The sequence below is a fragment of the Lagopus muta genome, chromosome 2, assembly GCF_023343835.1.
Source record: "Lagopus muta isolate bLagMut1 chromosome 2, bLagMut1 primary, whole genome shotgun sequence".
Classification (NCBI taxonomy): domain Eukaryota; kingdom Metazoa; phylum Chordata; class Aves; order Galliformes; family Phasianidae; genus Lagopus; species Lagopus muta.
Window position 1 is genome coordinate 25,670,426 of NC_064434.1, and position 16,708 is coordinate 25,687,133.

General features: G+C 36.9%; 1 protein-coding gene across 1 annotated transcript in view; it reads right to left on the reverse strand.

Moving 5' to 3' along the window:
- LOC125689991 (protein eyes shut homolog) overlaps positions 1 to 16,708 on the reverse strand; it is a 702,258-nt gene that overhangs the window by 251,043 nt on the left and 434,507 nt on the right. The window contains exon 31 of the mRNA XM_048937860.1: positions 3,789 to 3,939. Coding sequence (XP_048793817.1) covers positions 3,789 to 3,939 — 151 coding nt within the window. The remainder of the gene's footprint in view (positions 1 to 3,788; positions 3,940 to 16,708) is intronic.

Sequence of the window (16,708 nt, forward strand, 5' to 3'; positions counted from 1 at the left end):
GGTGAACCTGATGAGGTTCAACACGGCAAAGTGCAGGGTTTTGCATTTGGGCCGGAAGAACCCCAGGCACCTGTACAGGCTGGGAGGAGTGGTCCTTGAGAGCAGCTCGGCAGAGAAGGACCTGGGGGTCCTGATGGACGAGAGACTGAATATGAGCCAGCAGTGCGCTCTGGCAGCTCGAAAGGCAAATGGGATCCTGGGCTCCATCAGGAGAGGGGTGGCCAGCAGGGACAGGGAGGTGATTGTCCCTCTCTACTCGGCTCTTGTGAGGCCCCATCTGGAGTACTGTGTCCAGGTGTGGAGCCCTCAGTACAAGAAAGACATAGAGATTTTGGAAAGGGTCCAGAGGAGGGCGACTAAGATGATCAGGGGGCTGGAGCACCTCCCCTATGAGGACAGGCTGAGGGAGTTGGGCTTGTTCAGCCTGGAGAAGAGAAGGCTGCGGGGTGACCTCATTGCAGCCTATCAATACCTGAAGGGAACCTACACCCAGGAGGGGAGTAAACTCTTCAAAAGGGCTGACAACAGCAGGACTAGGGGAAATGGTTTTAAGTTGAAGGAGGGAAGATTTAGGTTAGATGTTAGGGGGAAGTTCTTTACTAGGAGAGTGGTTAGGCCCTGGAACGGGCTGCCCAGGGAGGTTGTGGATGCCCCGTCCTTGGACGTGTTTAAGGCCAGGTTGGACGGGGTCCTGGGCAACCTGATCTGAATATGTATGTTTGGTGGCCCTGGTAGGCAGGGGGGTTGGAACTACATGATCCTTGGGGTCCCTTCCAACCCAGGTGATTCTGTGATTCTGTGATTCTGTGATCTGAAGTTACTGTTCTCCACAACTTAGACAATATTGGACAGTAGAGAGCCAACAGCAGAGTGAACTACTCCAGTGAGAGATTGAGCTCATCTGAAACAAGACAACGTATAATTAGGCAGATACCACAGATATCACAAGTGTCATTATGAGACTTGACTCAAAGGGCAGTCAGAGCATTTGCCAGGAAGAGCTGAGTCACAGCTGGAGCAGAAACCTCCCTTGAAGCAAACTACAGGATCAAGGTCAAAATCAGGCCTTTTCTATTTTGGGGATGATGAAGGTTTTACAACGAAACTGCCTGTGTCAAATCTGATGAGAAAGAAACTCCCTGGAGTGGTTTTCTATTGCTGGGAATGAGCAGTCAAAATAAAGAGAATTTGGGCAGACTGTTCTCAATTGTATGACAAAAACTACAAGTACAGTCCTTATAGACTGTGTGCGACTTACAGCCAACACACCATGATAAGAAAGCCAAGAAAAAATAACCTTAACTGAAACTACAAAAAAGTAAACATTAGAAAAAATGAAACAGTAAGAAAATATAAAATTGAACACAGAAATCACAAAGGAAAAAGGAAAATAAAAGAAAATAAATTGCATAGGTAATCAGAAGCAACAAGAAATGAACTGCAAAAAAGCTTCATGAAGAACCAGGGAGGCAACTGACAGCCTAAGATACATTTTTACCTTTGGGAAATTTATATGAATAAATACTTTCCAAGTACTAACTGAGGTAAAGTATCAATGGCTTGAGCACTTACACACTGCACAATGCTGTTATTACCTCTTCTGAATAAAAAAAATTAGACCATAACATTTCACCTATTAACCCTGCATTAAAAGTAGAATAATCTATTGAACTATCATATACTTAAAGAAAGGAAGCTCATCTTGATATGAGTCTGAGATATGTCCAAGCAATATATTTTAGCAATAAATTACCTGTAAGCCACTGTATTTTACTGCTATTTTAACTTGCATAAGCTTTTGTTTTGTTTTAATCGAAATTGGCTGATAAGGAGCTATTTACTGTCTCAAACTTTTCACACACACAGAATTAAAAATAACCCTCAAATAAATTGCTTCTTTACTTTCTTCTAAATACATTCCAGAGACTGAAATTCTAAGTTTTCACTGTTGTTTCTTTGGAAGATCCTTCAAAATATTAATCTTAGCCAAAATTATACAACTTTGAAAATATGTTTTGGAATTTTTGTTAGTTTAGAACATTTATTGAGGGTGCATGCCTCTAAGTAAGTTAATTTTATACACAACTAATACAAAAAAAAAATTCCATATATTAAAAAATATTCCATATATTATAATACAAATGGTTAGTTGATTACGAATGTTTGAATTAAGGAAAAATCTTATACAATTGTAAATGTTGTTCTCTTAATGCTAATATAAGGTATTTAGAAGTACACTTTTGGATGAGTACTTTACAACTCACAAGAACATGTTAGATTTCAACAACATTGTCAATTCATTGGTTACTATACAATTCACTAAAAGCAAAAGCAATCTAAACACATTACAAAAACAGCATGAAAAATCGCATCCGTGCTTGAAATTACTGTATTCACCTCATTACAAGATAACCTACTTTTACCAAAGAACTGAAGAGATAAAAAGGTTAAAACAATTGTCACACGGTGAAGCCTACCTAAAGTATGGTTCAGAAAAATGAATTATTGACTACATATACTCAGCTCTACATGATCCAGCTATGCACTGGGAAAACAAAAACACAGATTAACTTTGTTACAGTCACCAGGTGATGACTATCCAAAATCACTGCTCAGATAAATGAGACCCAGACTATGCTGAACCAGCACTGTTTTGTGTATTGTAGATTGCACAGAAAACAAAGACTCGCAGAAGAACTTTGTTAGGCGTTGGTGAACAACTTTACACTCTTGTAATACAGCTGGGAGATAAAACTAGGAGGTGAAACAATCCAGGTAACTAACCGTGACTTGCTTTATACAATGAGAAAGTTGGGGCTTGTCCTGGGGCTCTATGATTAGAGAGGCCTCTGGTACCTTATGCCAACAATTTAATTATAAAAATCAATACATACTTAGCACAGTGGTCCCTTGGTACAGAGGCATACTCCATATTGAGACACCTGACAAGATGTAGCTGGCTGAGCTGTCTGGTAACTGCTCTGTACAGGAGCTATGCTGCCAGGCACTGGAATGGGTGTTTTGTTCCAGTTTCAACTTAATTGGAGGGCCTGGGGCCTTGGTTTGTGTGAGTGTGAAGAGTGCTATAGAACTAAAATTCACGTCTACATTCATTCTGCCCAGATTAGTAGTCACTCACTAATGTCCATTATAGTGACTACCCTACTTGAAATTCCTCTGTAACAATAATTCAGTAGTAATCCACTTCAGTATGTCCCTCAGTATGTCTCTGTATGTATTCTCATCACCATTTCCACAGCTATTTCTCCTCCACTTCTGTTCTAGTCCCACTGCATATTACATCACATGCTCACATACACCCAACTCGTACTACAAATATGTCCCCACAATCTCCAGTTCCTGTACTTGTCAGTCTTGAATGCTGTTCCACAAGTTAGTGCTCTCTATTCATTTTCAGACACATCTTTCCATGCAGGCGAAGGACAAAAGCAGAGGTCCTTTCTCTTTGGATAGAAAATTCAGTGCTGTTAGACTTCCCATATAAAATGCAGCTAACAGGTACCTCCAAATTTGTTCATATTTGTTCCCTAACTGTCTACCCAAGGCAAATAGGATTGCAGCTTGAGTCATAATGCCATTTCTGTTCAATTCACTTGCTGAAGATCAAGACACCAGCAAAACTCAAGGCATGCCTTAGATGTAATCTCCAAAAGAGTGTAAGCAATTCTTATTTTTTTGTATGATTTGTATCTCTCCATTTATATTGTATTCATATGCCACTGCTGAAACATCAAACATCTTAAAATAAATAGTGGTAAAAAAAATACCTGCTTTATTGCAGAAGAATAAGGCAAGCCACCAACAAATATGGATCCTGTTTCAAGCCCGTATGAATTGGACGAGAAATTGCTAGGCATTCTTGTCTTTGCAGATATCTCCAGGATCAACATTTCTGCTTCACATGGCACCATGCTTTGCCTGCACAAATTTAAAAACAGGGACATTTTACCAATATATATAGTTTGCATTACTGTTTATCTGACAAATTAATTAGGCTGTCTTGAGGTTTTGGCCGGGATATATTATCTTCATAGAGGCTTATATAATGCTGTATTTGGATTTTTGATGAAAATAGCTGTGATAATTCAGCTTTTAGCTGTAACAGAGCAATGCTTACAAAGATTGAAAGAAATTTCAGCCTTTTTCTGCTGTCATATCAGAGAGGAGCTAGAGACAACCAAGGAGCTGGGATAGAACAGCACCAGGACAGGTGATCTAGACTGACCAAAGGGATGTTCCATAAAAATAGCATCACACTCAGCTAAAAACAAACAAACAAACAACAGCAAAAACTGGGGGAAAGAAAAAAGAAGGGAAGTAGATTTATAATGATGGTATTTATCTTCCCAATAAACCATTACACTTGCTGAGCCCTGCTTTCCTGGGAGTGGCTGAGCACCTGCTTGCTAACAGACAAGCAGTGAATGAATTCCTTGTTTTGCTTTGCTTGTGTACGCAGCTTTTGCTTTGCCTAGCAAGTTGTCTTCATAACAGCCTACAAGTTCTTGCACTTTTACCTTCCCAATTTTCTATTCCATCTCACCTGGGGAGAGTGAGTGGGTAGCAATGTGGTACTGAGCTGCTTGCTGGGGTTAAGTGCCAACAGGCTGTTACTGAAATCGACAAGGAAAAAAAATCAAACAAATAGCTGTTCTGGTATTAAAGACTATAAACATAAAATAAGCTGTTTAACAAGCTGTAAGCTGGTGTGTCTTCGGAGTTTGAACTTTCATTAAAATGAAAACATACAGTAAATCTAAGCAGTTTAATTGCTAAAAAAGCCAAAGTACATAGTAGCTGAATAAAACAAAAGCTAGACAATATTTCACAATATAAATAAGAATTTTTCATTTCACAGAAAGACATCTAATGAACTGAATTATTGTAGATATCCTGTCTTTCACCATACCAAAAAAGATAATTCAGAAAAGCAATTGAAAATAAACTGCATTTTACAGAGAACAGACTTACTGTAATCTGTAATACATGTTTTCAAAAGCATCATTTTGAAGACTGAGAACAAAACAAGAGCCTCCAAGGAGGGAATTTCTTCCAGCCTGTCCTCTCATTAAACAGGACAGTTCAGGTGAAGCTCCGTGTCAAAAATATCAGAGCTCAATCAGATGTATATGTAAAAATAATTCAAATGCCTTTGTAGATCAGGTGCTTAAAAAAAAATAACCTCTTAAAAACAGTGTTTACCAGCCAAAGCTCTGAAAGTAACAGTGTGTCATTTAGTTAGGACAGTATAGATAAAGTGTAAATTCAGTGTATCTTCGATAATGCCAAATCAGTTTCTGAAACTTAAACAAAAAGCATGGAGAGAAATGTATTCATTATTTTCTCTCAGATGATGTGTAAAGGCCTTCCCGTGTATAATCTGGCAAGGTTTCCTATCTTCTTCTGTTGAGAAGATGGAGAGTTCACATTAGCAAAATTTGTTTATTTGTTATATAAGCAATTCTGTTTATTGTCTGCACAATTCTATTTTTGAGACACTTGTAGAGAAAAATGCAACTGTGTGTATTAGCCTTTTAGCAGAAAGGACTGTAAATGTTGTTGCAGGCAAACAAAATAGCCTTCTATCTTACGACAAATAACTTCAGATGAAAAGCATCAAGTTCACTTTGTTGATGAAATAAACGTAAGAGAAATAAAAAGGGCTTTTAAGTCCATGGGCTAAAAATCAACCTAAGGACTCACTTGCTGAAATTAAAAATAATAATAATAATTCTCATCAGTTTTTAGAAAGTTTTATGAAACTTGCTAATTAATAGCAAACCTACACGGTGAAAATGAAGAAATTGTACCCAGAACTGCAATCAAGGAGAGGAATGTATTCCTGACATGTTTTGTAGATAAGCAAATACAAACTGTTCTACAGCACCCAGTTTTCATTACTTGCTTACAATGGAATTTTGCTGATAAATGCACGTAATTTCATACATGCATTCTCAGTGGCTCTGTTTGCAACGATCAAGCTGTTTTTCCCATGGCTTAAACCCAGTGTGACATCTTGAATAAATTCATTCTGCAGCAGAAAGCTTTGGTGTGAGTTCTAAAGAAAAAAATCAGTGAGTTTTAAATAACTACAATTTCTTCTGGGGCATAGTATCTATCAATAAAGGGATATTAATAGTATAATAATCCTTCTGAAATATTTTAAATCAGATATTTTAATGCACCCTAATTCAGGATTGGAATGGAAGAGGTTTAGGAGGGGAACTGACAGGAAGAAGTTATTTAATTTAATTTTTTAAACTCATTTACAGGTACGTAGAACAAAAAAGCTGATCACGTAAGCTTTTTTTTTTCTTTTTCTTTTTTTAATTACAGTTTTTCCTCTGCATATTCTGGGATGCTAACACTGTAATTGGTTACATGACCATGTAGGTATTTCTATTGCACAAGCATTCTATCTAAAAATATAGTTCTTTTCATAGTAGCATTGGAGATATTTGTTAGCTTATATGATGGATTTGCAGAGGGATTTTTGTATGCAGATATAAACACACTTTGAAATTAATTTTCACTACTCTATGTCAGAAAACAAGTTAATGCAATTCATTAGTGTGTGAGCTGCCTAGCCGTAAGCTTGTTAGAATGTCAGCCATGCACCTTTGATTGTGCTTGATTGAATCTAGCAAGGTCTGGCCAAATTAGAATAACAACCTAAAACCATTATTGTTGAGCATTTGCTGATGATACAATCACCGGGTCGCATATGCACTCTACCAAATTTCCATCAAGCTTTTAAAATACTTTTTCTACAATCAGCGCGTTGGGTGCTTTAAAGGTCATGTAAGAAGATAGAGCTTTTTGCATAATTATAAATATGGAAATGCACATAGCAATAATCAAGCACTTTTGCCTGGTAAGCTACCAGTAATTGAGCCTCTGTCCAATCCAGCAGTAACAGTTCACAGATTTCTCAATTGTATTTACGTAAATGCAGTGATTAAACACAGGCCTATTACTTATAACCCAAAGATAAGTTCTGTCTAAACAGTATTAAATCCATTGCCTGATGTCTCTCAGTTTGGAAGGATGGAAAGGTCAGATAATCATTTGATGACTGTTGGGAAAAAGGTACCTAAACATTACAATAGCTACATGAAATGCAAATTCTTTTACAAAATGTCTTTACTTGCTAATATTTGCCAGTGAAGATTAAATTACACCCCTCGGATTATCATAAAATGGTAAAAAGGTAATAAAACAAATAGAGGAAGAGGAGGAGGAAAAGGGGGATGCCCACAAAAAATACTATTTAGCTTTTTTGATCTGTTTTTTTTTGTTTGTTTGTTTTTTGTTTGTTTTTTGTTTTTTCCTGATAAGAAAGGTAAAGCTCTTATTTTAGAAACAAGACTGAAACTCTTACCCATCTAGCAATTTCACTTTGAATGTGATAAACAGTAAACAAGTCACTAATTACTTCTGAAACACTTAGGATGCAATCCTATCGTTCAGTCCATTAAACACAAGTAACAGTGGATCTGCAAACAGTTCTGTCAGATATGAGCTGAGAACTGCAAGAATAGAAGTTTCATTATCAAACATTCTAAAAAAAACCACAAAAATTTCTAAATGTTATTAAAGCCAACTGACAAAACTCAAAAACATGTTTCATTATCATTTTGTTTTAACATTATAGATTTGCTATCCTGAAAAAGAATCAAAGCAAACTCCTGTTTCCCCCCAGTTTTCCATAGGTCCCCGTCCAGCAGCCCTCCCCCATCAAACCATGGCTGGGGGTTCAAGACACCCATCTTGTCCAGCAGCTAACACTTCTCCCAGTCCACTGTGTTCAGAATCTCATGAGCTATAAATCCCAGAGATCATCCTGGAAGTGGCACCTACAGTTTCCTGATACGTCCATCAATTAGCAAGTTTTGGAAGTTTGTTTCTCGTCATTGTCTCCAAGCTTGCTGTGTTAAGTCTATGTCTTGGCATATTTAGTTTCTGGCTTCTCCATTTTGCTGCAGTCTTCCAGCTGACAGTGTCCCTGACCAGTTAACCTTGCTGGAATGAACATTCCCAAGCTCTCACATACCCTCATCAATTAGGATGAGTGGTCAGGTTTGGCTCCTATCGCTGCCTTCTTTATTACTTGTAGGTCAGCTTTAGGTCCTTGTCCCTCTCTTCTTAACTCCTGTGGTATTGAAAAAGGTCCTTGACCAGATAACTTTACAGGAGCTGTCACTCTCCTTCTACATACCATTACACTCACATTACCCCCAGTAAATTTATTTAGATAGGAAGCATCAGTTACTCTCAGAATCATTACATTTTCCCTCTGCAGTGAGATGCATCATTTCAGACTCCTCACATCTATTGGCCCTGATTGTTCCCCGCTGAGGCACCAGGGTAACATGCTCTAATGTCACAGATGAAACAATGAGTCAATAACATATTTTTCTTGTTCCCTCTGACAGGAGACTTATTTCCTGGACCTGGGGCTAATTTCTTAATCTAGACTTGTAGAGTGGACTAAGTAAATAAGAAAGGACAAAAAAACTAAAGACAAAGCATCAAGTAAATTACTTTAACAGTGATGAAGGGGGATGGGGGTTGAGGTGGGTTTGGTAGCTTGTTCTTGCCTCATATTCTAAGCAATGAACAAATACATAAACATAGTTCCCTAATTCTTATAACTTTGATTAGTTTATTTTAAAACACTTATTTATTACTAAATTAAATGTCTGCAACGTGAGCTCAGGTCCTGACACTCAATTAGCCTCATTTTTTTTAACCAACTTATCACTTTTCCTGTAAATGCTGCCACTCCTTTAGCTGTCACCTCCGATTCAGACTGAAAAGGCTCACTGGTTAGTGTAGCTCAGGAATCACTTTTTATTTCAAATGTTGCCTATATGTTCTACAAGAAGTCTTATACAGACATGGTCTGAGGCCAGTCAGTTGGTTTCAAGTCCTGAGAATGGCTTTCAGATTATTTTATTTACCACTATAGACTTAGCTAGAAAAAAAAAAAATCTATTTCAGTCTTTGACTATTTCTGTCTTGTATGATTTGACCTCTCTGATGGTCCTAAATTTTAACTTCTAAATGTTTTCTTTGATGGCAAAGTTCCAAAGAGTTGTATTGTATGATTTATAACTAAGATGAAGTATGATTAAATGAGCTTTTATCTTGCAAGTTACAAAACAACAGTTTGTATCAAATTAATTGGCTGTATTAACTTGTTATTAACTGTTATTAGGAACAATTTGTTATAATTAAATCCACTGCATTCAATTAAATTGCTAGAAATGCACTTGCTTATTCTGTGTGGATCTGTATGCGTGGAATAAAAAAATCATGTAAAATATTGAACTTCAATTTTCAGATGGTTTTTCATCCCAGATAAGCCTGGTTTTATGTTATATTGCATTATATTAATGCAAAATAAAAAAATATAGTTAACTGTAAACAAATGTATTTTTTAACAGTAAGAAGATAAAAGCTTCTGCTGCCAAAACTTAAAATTTCTCAGCTACACAAAAGCTGTTGTTACAGTTAGCACGCATTTGGTATTTCATCCTCCTGTACTCAGCTCTGGTGAGGCTGCAGCCTTAGTACTGAGTTCAGTTATGGGCCTCTCACTAACACAAAGACATTGAGGCCCTGGAGCATGTTCAGAGAAGGTCAGTGAAGCTTGTGAGAAGACTGGAGCACAAGTCTTATAAGGAGCAGCTGAGGGGACTGGGATTGTAGAGCTTGGAGTAGAGGAGGCTCAGGGGAGACCTTACTGCCCTCTACAACTACCTGAAAGGAGGTTGTAGTGAGGTGGGGGTCAGCCTCTTCTCCTGCAGAACTTGTGATAGGATAAGAGGGAATGGCCTCAAGATGAACCAGAGGAGGTTCAGGTTGAATATTAAGAAAGAATTCTTCTCTGAAAGAATAGTCAGATACTGGAATGAGCTGCCCAGTGAGGTGTTCAAGAAATGTGCAGATGTAGCACTAAAGGTTTAATGGGCAATACTGGTGGAGGGTTGATGGTTTGACTAGATGACCGTAGTAGTCTTTTCCAAACTTAACAATTCTATGATTCTATTATAAAAGACTGAGTAAGGAACTGACAATCTCTTTAATAACAAACGAACTAAAACAAAAGCACTTTAGATGAAATATTTTGAATAAAAACACTTCCCATTATTCTTTACTTTATGAAAGTTAGGTTTGTCATCATTGTACCAGTGTTATTTTCAACATCTTTTTTTCTGAAAAATTGATCAGCACAAATTTTCTAAGACGTATATGCAAGGAAAAAGTCTACTTTCAGTATTCTCATTTTTCAGAAACTGATTACAAGATCTGAATATCCCAGTATCCTCTGTTCCATCACATATTCCAGTTTCCTCTGTTATCATTTCTCCATTTCCACTATTCCTTCTTTGTCTGCAAAATCTTAGCTTTTGTTGAACAAATAAAGCACTTGTAGAGACTTCAGAATGGGAAAGAGCATTCTGAGAGGTCCAGTAATTCAGAAATAAATTATATTCTGAAAGAGTATATCTATGTAACATTAGCAGCATAACAGCATGATATTTTTTCCTCAAAGAAAGCTTGGCTCTCAAAGTTAAGCTGCTCATTATCTCAAGATAAGATTTAACCTAGCATTTTGGAAAAATGCTGAAAGGACTGGGAACCTGCACTGTAGATGTGGTGGAACTTTGGGTCATCTCACTGCCACTTCCAGTCCAGGTATATTCTGACTGGCAGTTCAGGCAAAAGCTAAGTTCTAGCCTTTATTCCATGGGCATTCATATGTTCCTTCTCTCTTCTTTGCACAGCAATTTGTATTAAGGAAATCACTCAGCTGAAAACAACTGAAAATAACTGAAAACAAAAGTAGTACCTATTTTTAACTGGATCAGTTCTCTCTATATGAGCTCTGGTTACATAGCTGGGAAAGAAAGAAGAGAGAAAGAACAAAGCATCTTACACATGGAAAAAAAAAAGTCTCCCTGAGGCCAGAAGTGTGTCTAGTGGGGTTTGGCATTGTCTGTCTTTCACTGAAGTCACATCCAAAAAGACATAAAAGGAGCTCACTCTTTAAAGGTATGCTTTGTTTAGAGCATAAAATAACCAGATTTTGAAAAGGTAACATTTTCAATAATGAAAATGTAGAACTAAGTGTGATAGATTAAATAAAGGGTTTGAAAGTAAATTTATTCTCTGACTTGAACAAATTCTTTGCTACATGCTGTTGGTCCTGAACAAACTTTTCTTTAACGATCTCACAAGGGTCATCTTAGCACTTGCTTCCTACATCAAATCCTGGCTTTTTTTCAGTATTCTCCCAGTCTGTTGCTGCAGACTCTGCAAACTTCAACCTGTCCTTTAGGGAAACAAAGCTTATTTGCTTTCAGAAGAGGAGCAATCTCCCTCCCTCCAGATGACTTCAACTGAAAGTACATTGTGCAGGATAAAGTGGAAAGACAGCTCCCTTCTCACTAAGTAGAAGTGTTCCAGTGTACAGTATTCTTACAGCATTCTCTGAATAAACAAGCCAGGTAGATTGCTTGTCCAACTCTCTGTATTCCTCTATTTTTTCAGGGAGAAAAAAGATGGCTAGCATCATGTCTCAAATACTCATGCTACCTCCTCAGTACAATTATGTTTATAAAACTTCTATGGCATATTTCTGGATACAATGTGCAGTGCCTAACAGCACTTTCCTCCGAGCACAGAACTGGCTAATAAATTTTGTTTCTCCATACTCTGTGATATCACTCAAGTAGCAAAGCTTGAGATTTGTAGGGAAAGCATACCTAGCAGGTGAAAAAAATAAGAGAAAAGACACTTAAGGAAGAGTGAATTGGAGGTGTCTGCCACTGTGCACACAGTTGATGCTACATGACTAAGAGACATGGGGTTAGCAGGGCCCAAAGGGAATACTTATGCATCTTTTTTCCAGTCTTTCAGAGAAGTATTGGATGGGGCTTGCCAGCTGGAATCGTTTGGATATATAAATTCCTCAGCAGTAGTTCTATGTACTTGGTTTTAGGTATTTATGGGTTTAGGTAGAGATCACCATGGCGGGATCTATCTCAGAAAGATATTTAAGAACTGAAGGAGTTTGATTTAAATGAAGTCTATAGCTTTCCGAACAAAATTCTGACATAGATGAGATAAAAATCCTTGGTGGTCAAATGAGTGACCCCTTCTAGCCCACAGCTCCAAATCCAAGAAATGTTAAACATTTTATCTTAGGTAAAAGCAGTAGCTTGTGATATCATATTCTGTATTCAATGATTATCCATGGAGAGAAAAAGTTTCATCAATTATCCTTAAATGTTACACTGTTTTTTGTTTTGTTTTGCTTTTTTTTTTTTTGTAACTTCCCTTTGTGATATTTGATGTATATGCTCTTATTTCCATAATATGTACATAGAATCAAAGAATTGATTTGGGTTGCAAGGGACCTTTAAGATACCTAGTTCCAACCCCCTGCTTTAGGCAGAGATACATTCCTGTAGACCAGGTTGCTCAAAGCCCCATTCAGTTTGGTCTTGAACGCTTCCAGAAAGGGGGCATTCACAACCTTACCAGGCATCCTCTTCCTGTGTCTCACTACCCTCATAGTACTGTGTGTGTGTGTGTATATATACACAACTACATATTCTATAAAATATATTGGCACCATATGCGAGAAATGCGATTTTAAAATCATTACATTTGCTTAGGAAGACAAAGGGCAGAGCACTTTTAAGTATATAAAAAGCTACTGGAGTCTATGTATTATGCATGTTTTCTAAATAACTAGAATTATTCAAATAGAGGATACTATTATACTATTTTTATAAGTAAAAGTTATTTCAAATGTATAAAAGATGTCAATCAATGTCAAAATTACTTTATTTTGAAAATTATCAATTTGGTTATCAATTAATTTGGGCTTTTCTGAGAATGAGCAGTGTGGGAAATTAATAGCTTGAAGAATGGAGTTGAGTTACTGTATTGATCACATCCAATAAAATAGGATTTAAATGTGCTTAAGCAGAGAACAACTTAAGGATATGTCCTGAGGATAAGTTTCTGGCAAATAAATAAATTGTTCAGAAAGTATCTCTGAAATACAGGGAGTTTAGTAATATGAAGTAACCAATAAGAGAGGGCATGTTGTTTCTTTTTCTTCTGAAAAGAATATTAGTAATAAGGGAAAAGAAAATTAGTTTCAGAACCTACAAATAAAAATACAGTTTTGTTTTTAGTGATAACGAAACTTCAAAGAAGAAATGATGGCTTTGGTAAAGTAGCTCCACTAAAGTAGAAAAGCAAACAACAGAAAATAAAAACAAAACAAAAAAAAACAACCAAATCCTAAAAAATAGTACCTAAAAACACCAGAGATTAATAGAAGATAAATAATTTGATACAATGTACAAAAACTCTAATTCCTGGAATTTGTACTCAAAATAATCTTCAGCAAAAAAAAACAAACAAACAAACAAAAAACCCAATGCTTACAAAGCAAACTGGACAGGTAAAATTTCACTGCACATCTATTGCTTTCCTTAATATTTCTTCAGCAACAGAAATCATCAGTGCAGTCTCAGCATTCAACCTATGCATAGACCACTTTGCTTATCTAAGTTTCTTACTCTTTAATTGTTCTGATATTTTTAGTGAGATTTTGTATTTGTATATACATTGTAACTAATCTCCAGCATCTAAAAATCCTTTTTACCGTAACTTATTAAAAAAGGAGGATTAGGTTCTTGGCCAAAAAAGGAGTATAAATATTTTTGATTGAATGTTTATTCTTAAGAAGCACCATCATTTATTCTGAACACTTGACCTCCAAGTAGAAAGGTACTTTAAGCTACATTTAAATTTTCAAGTATTTATGAGATAAAGTAACGAATAAAATTAGTCACAAGAGGGAATGTTATTTGCCCAACTTCCCTTCTCCTTATCTGTGAAAGGATTAAAATTAAATTAGTTCACTTAATATACTGCTCAGGTTTGTAGAATGAACTGGAAAAATACATAAACAGATATTCCGACTACTAATATTATTTCAAAACTTTCCTTGTTTAGAGGTTTCTGATTCATAGTTGTTTTAATCTCACAGTTCATAAATCAGAATCTTCTTTGATTCTCTTGATTCAAACAAACTTTGCCTGATAGTGATGGGACTATGGGGAATGGCTTTAAATAAAGATGAGAGATTTAGATTAGATGTTAGGAAGAAATTATTTACACAGAGAGTGATGGATGCTGGCACAGACTGCTCAGAGAAGCTGTGGATGCCTCATCCCTGGAGGCATTCAAGTCCAGGTTGGATGGGGTCCAGGGCAGTCTGATCTTGTGGGTGGCAACCCTAGCCACAGCAGAGGGGCTGGAAATGTATGATCTTTATGGTCCGTTCCAACTTAAGCAATCCAACTGCGATCACTGTGTTTATATTTTTCACCTTATGAACTCAGATTTTGATCTAGGTATTGGCATTTCAAAAATTTGTTCATCTCCACATCTACATCTCTCAGGGAGGTTGTGGATGCCCCATTCCTAGAGATGTTCAAGGCCAGATTGGATGGGGCCCTGGGCAACCTGGTCTAGTATTAAATGGAAACTGGAATAAATATAATACGCTAGATTTTTCCCAAGTAAGATCAGTGAGCTAGGAAAAAAATTAGAAATTATTTCATATTTCATATACCCTAGATTTCTTTAGGTACTTTAGGAGTGCCTTCAAATCCAAGGCCAAAACTGTAAGTATTTTAGTACCCTCTCAGTGGCCAGTTTAGAGGTCCAAAAAGTTCTTAAACCTTTTACATCGGTAATAAATACAAATAAAGCTCAACTCTGTGCTTCATTAACTGTCCTGCAGCTAATGCAAGTCCACTGATGTTTTCTATGTGAGAGGCCCAGAAAATGAAGAGCATGAAATTATCTTATACCAAGAATCATAGAATCACCAAGATTGAAAAAGACCAATAAGATCATCCAGTCAAACCATCCACCTATCACCAATAGTTCTCACTAAACCACATCGCTCAACACAATGTCTAAACGTTCCTTCAGCATCTTCAGGGTCAGTAAATCCACCACCTCCCTGGGCAGACCATTCCAGTGCCTGACCATTCTTTCGGAGAGGAAGTGTTTCCTAATGTCCAGCCTGAATCTCCCCTTGTGCAAATTGAGGCCATTCCCTCTAGTCCTATCACTGGCTACATGAGAGAAGAGGCTGACACTCAGCTCACTGCAATCTTCCTTCAAATAGCTAGAGAGAGTGATAAGGTCTCCCCTGAGCATCCACTTTGCCAGACTAAACAGTCCCAGTTCCCACAGCTGCACCTCATAAGGCCTGTGCTCCAGAGCTCACTAGCTTCATTGCTCTAGACATACTCCAGGGCCTCAACGTCCTTCTTGTATGCCTTGCAGCATTAACACACTTCTAGTATTAACAGCCATTGCTGTTAATAAATTATAGCTTATACTCGTCAGTCAGTTGAAGAGGTAGCCAATTAAGTATGTTTCCATTAAGTATACTGCATTTACATAGTACATGAAATAGCAGCTGGATGATCTCTTCACCTATATATTGTTATGTTGGAATCAAGGTAAAATAGTGGCATCTTTGAGATAATAAAAAAAGTAGGAATTTACTATAAGAAAATCCAGAGAGATCAACATACTATGAAAGAGATATCTCTATCATTTTCTGCAGTTTTTTTCTACAAATTTTATTTATTAACCACGTATTTCAACAGCCCAGAAGCCCTAGGGAAAATCTGGGCTTTGTTGCATATTCTGAAGAGTAACAAATACAGCATATTTTGCACCATATGGGTTATTTCAGGCCTTCACAAAAGCTATCAACAAACAAGTAAAGTACAAGCTCCAGAGAGAGCATATGTTGCATTACGGCATGATTAGAAAGACCTTATCCTGACTAGAAGAAAACATCTTCATCTCAAAACCAAAGACAATCAATCCCCCAAAGCCCTAAAGATAATTAGTGAAAATTTCAAATTATGAACTTCATGAGAAAAATGCACCCTTTTCATATGATGTCTAGGCTGATGCAGCACCTAGACCAGTTTTCTAATCTTAATGGTCAATTAAAAAAAGAAATACAAATGTGATAGACTCATTTTAAAGAAAAGAAGTTCCATTGGTGACATCTACTGCATAATCAATTCATAAACTGCTAGATTTGTTAAAGTCACTGCCAACTGTGATTTGAGATAAAAAGTAAATTTAATTTAACTAAGGATGTTATGATGCTATTATTATCAGTATGGAAATGGTTATTCTTCCAATGCAGTATCATAAACCAAGAAAAGGACAAATTTCTTATATTGCAACTGCAGCATCTCCTGTTTCTGCAATTCATGATACTTTATCAGTTTGTGTAGATGCCAAATATCAAAGAAGATAAATACTAAGACATTAAAGGCAGTTTCATAATGGCTGGAATAAGAAGACTGTGGTAGAACATTCTGTGTCGCTACTAAGGTAAATTCATATTCACAGTTCGAACAAACATGTAAGCTTCTTTCCAATGCTCAAGACTTTTTAACACCTTCTTCCCTCTACAAGGCCTGCAAAAAATCTAAGCCCTGTGGGATATTGTCCATATCCAGACTTTCACTATTGCATTAACAGCTCACTTGTAACAAAACCCAGACAATCAGATGTGGGTAAGATAGGCAGAATGATTTTCATTAAAAGA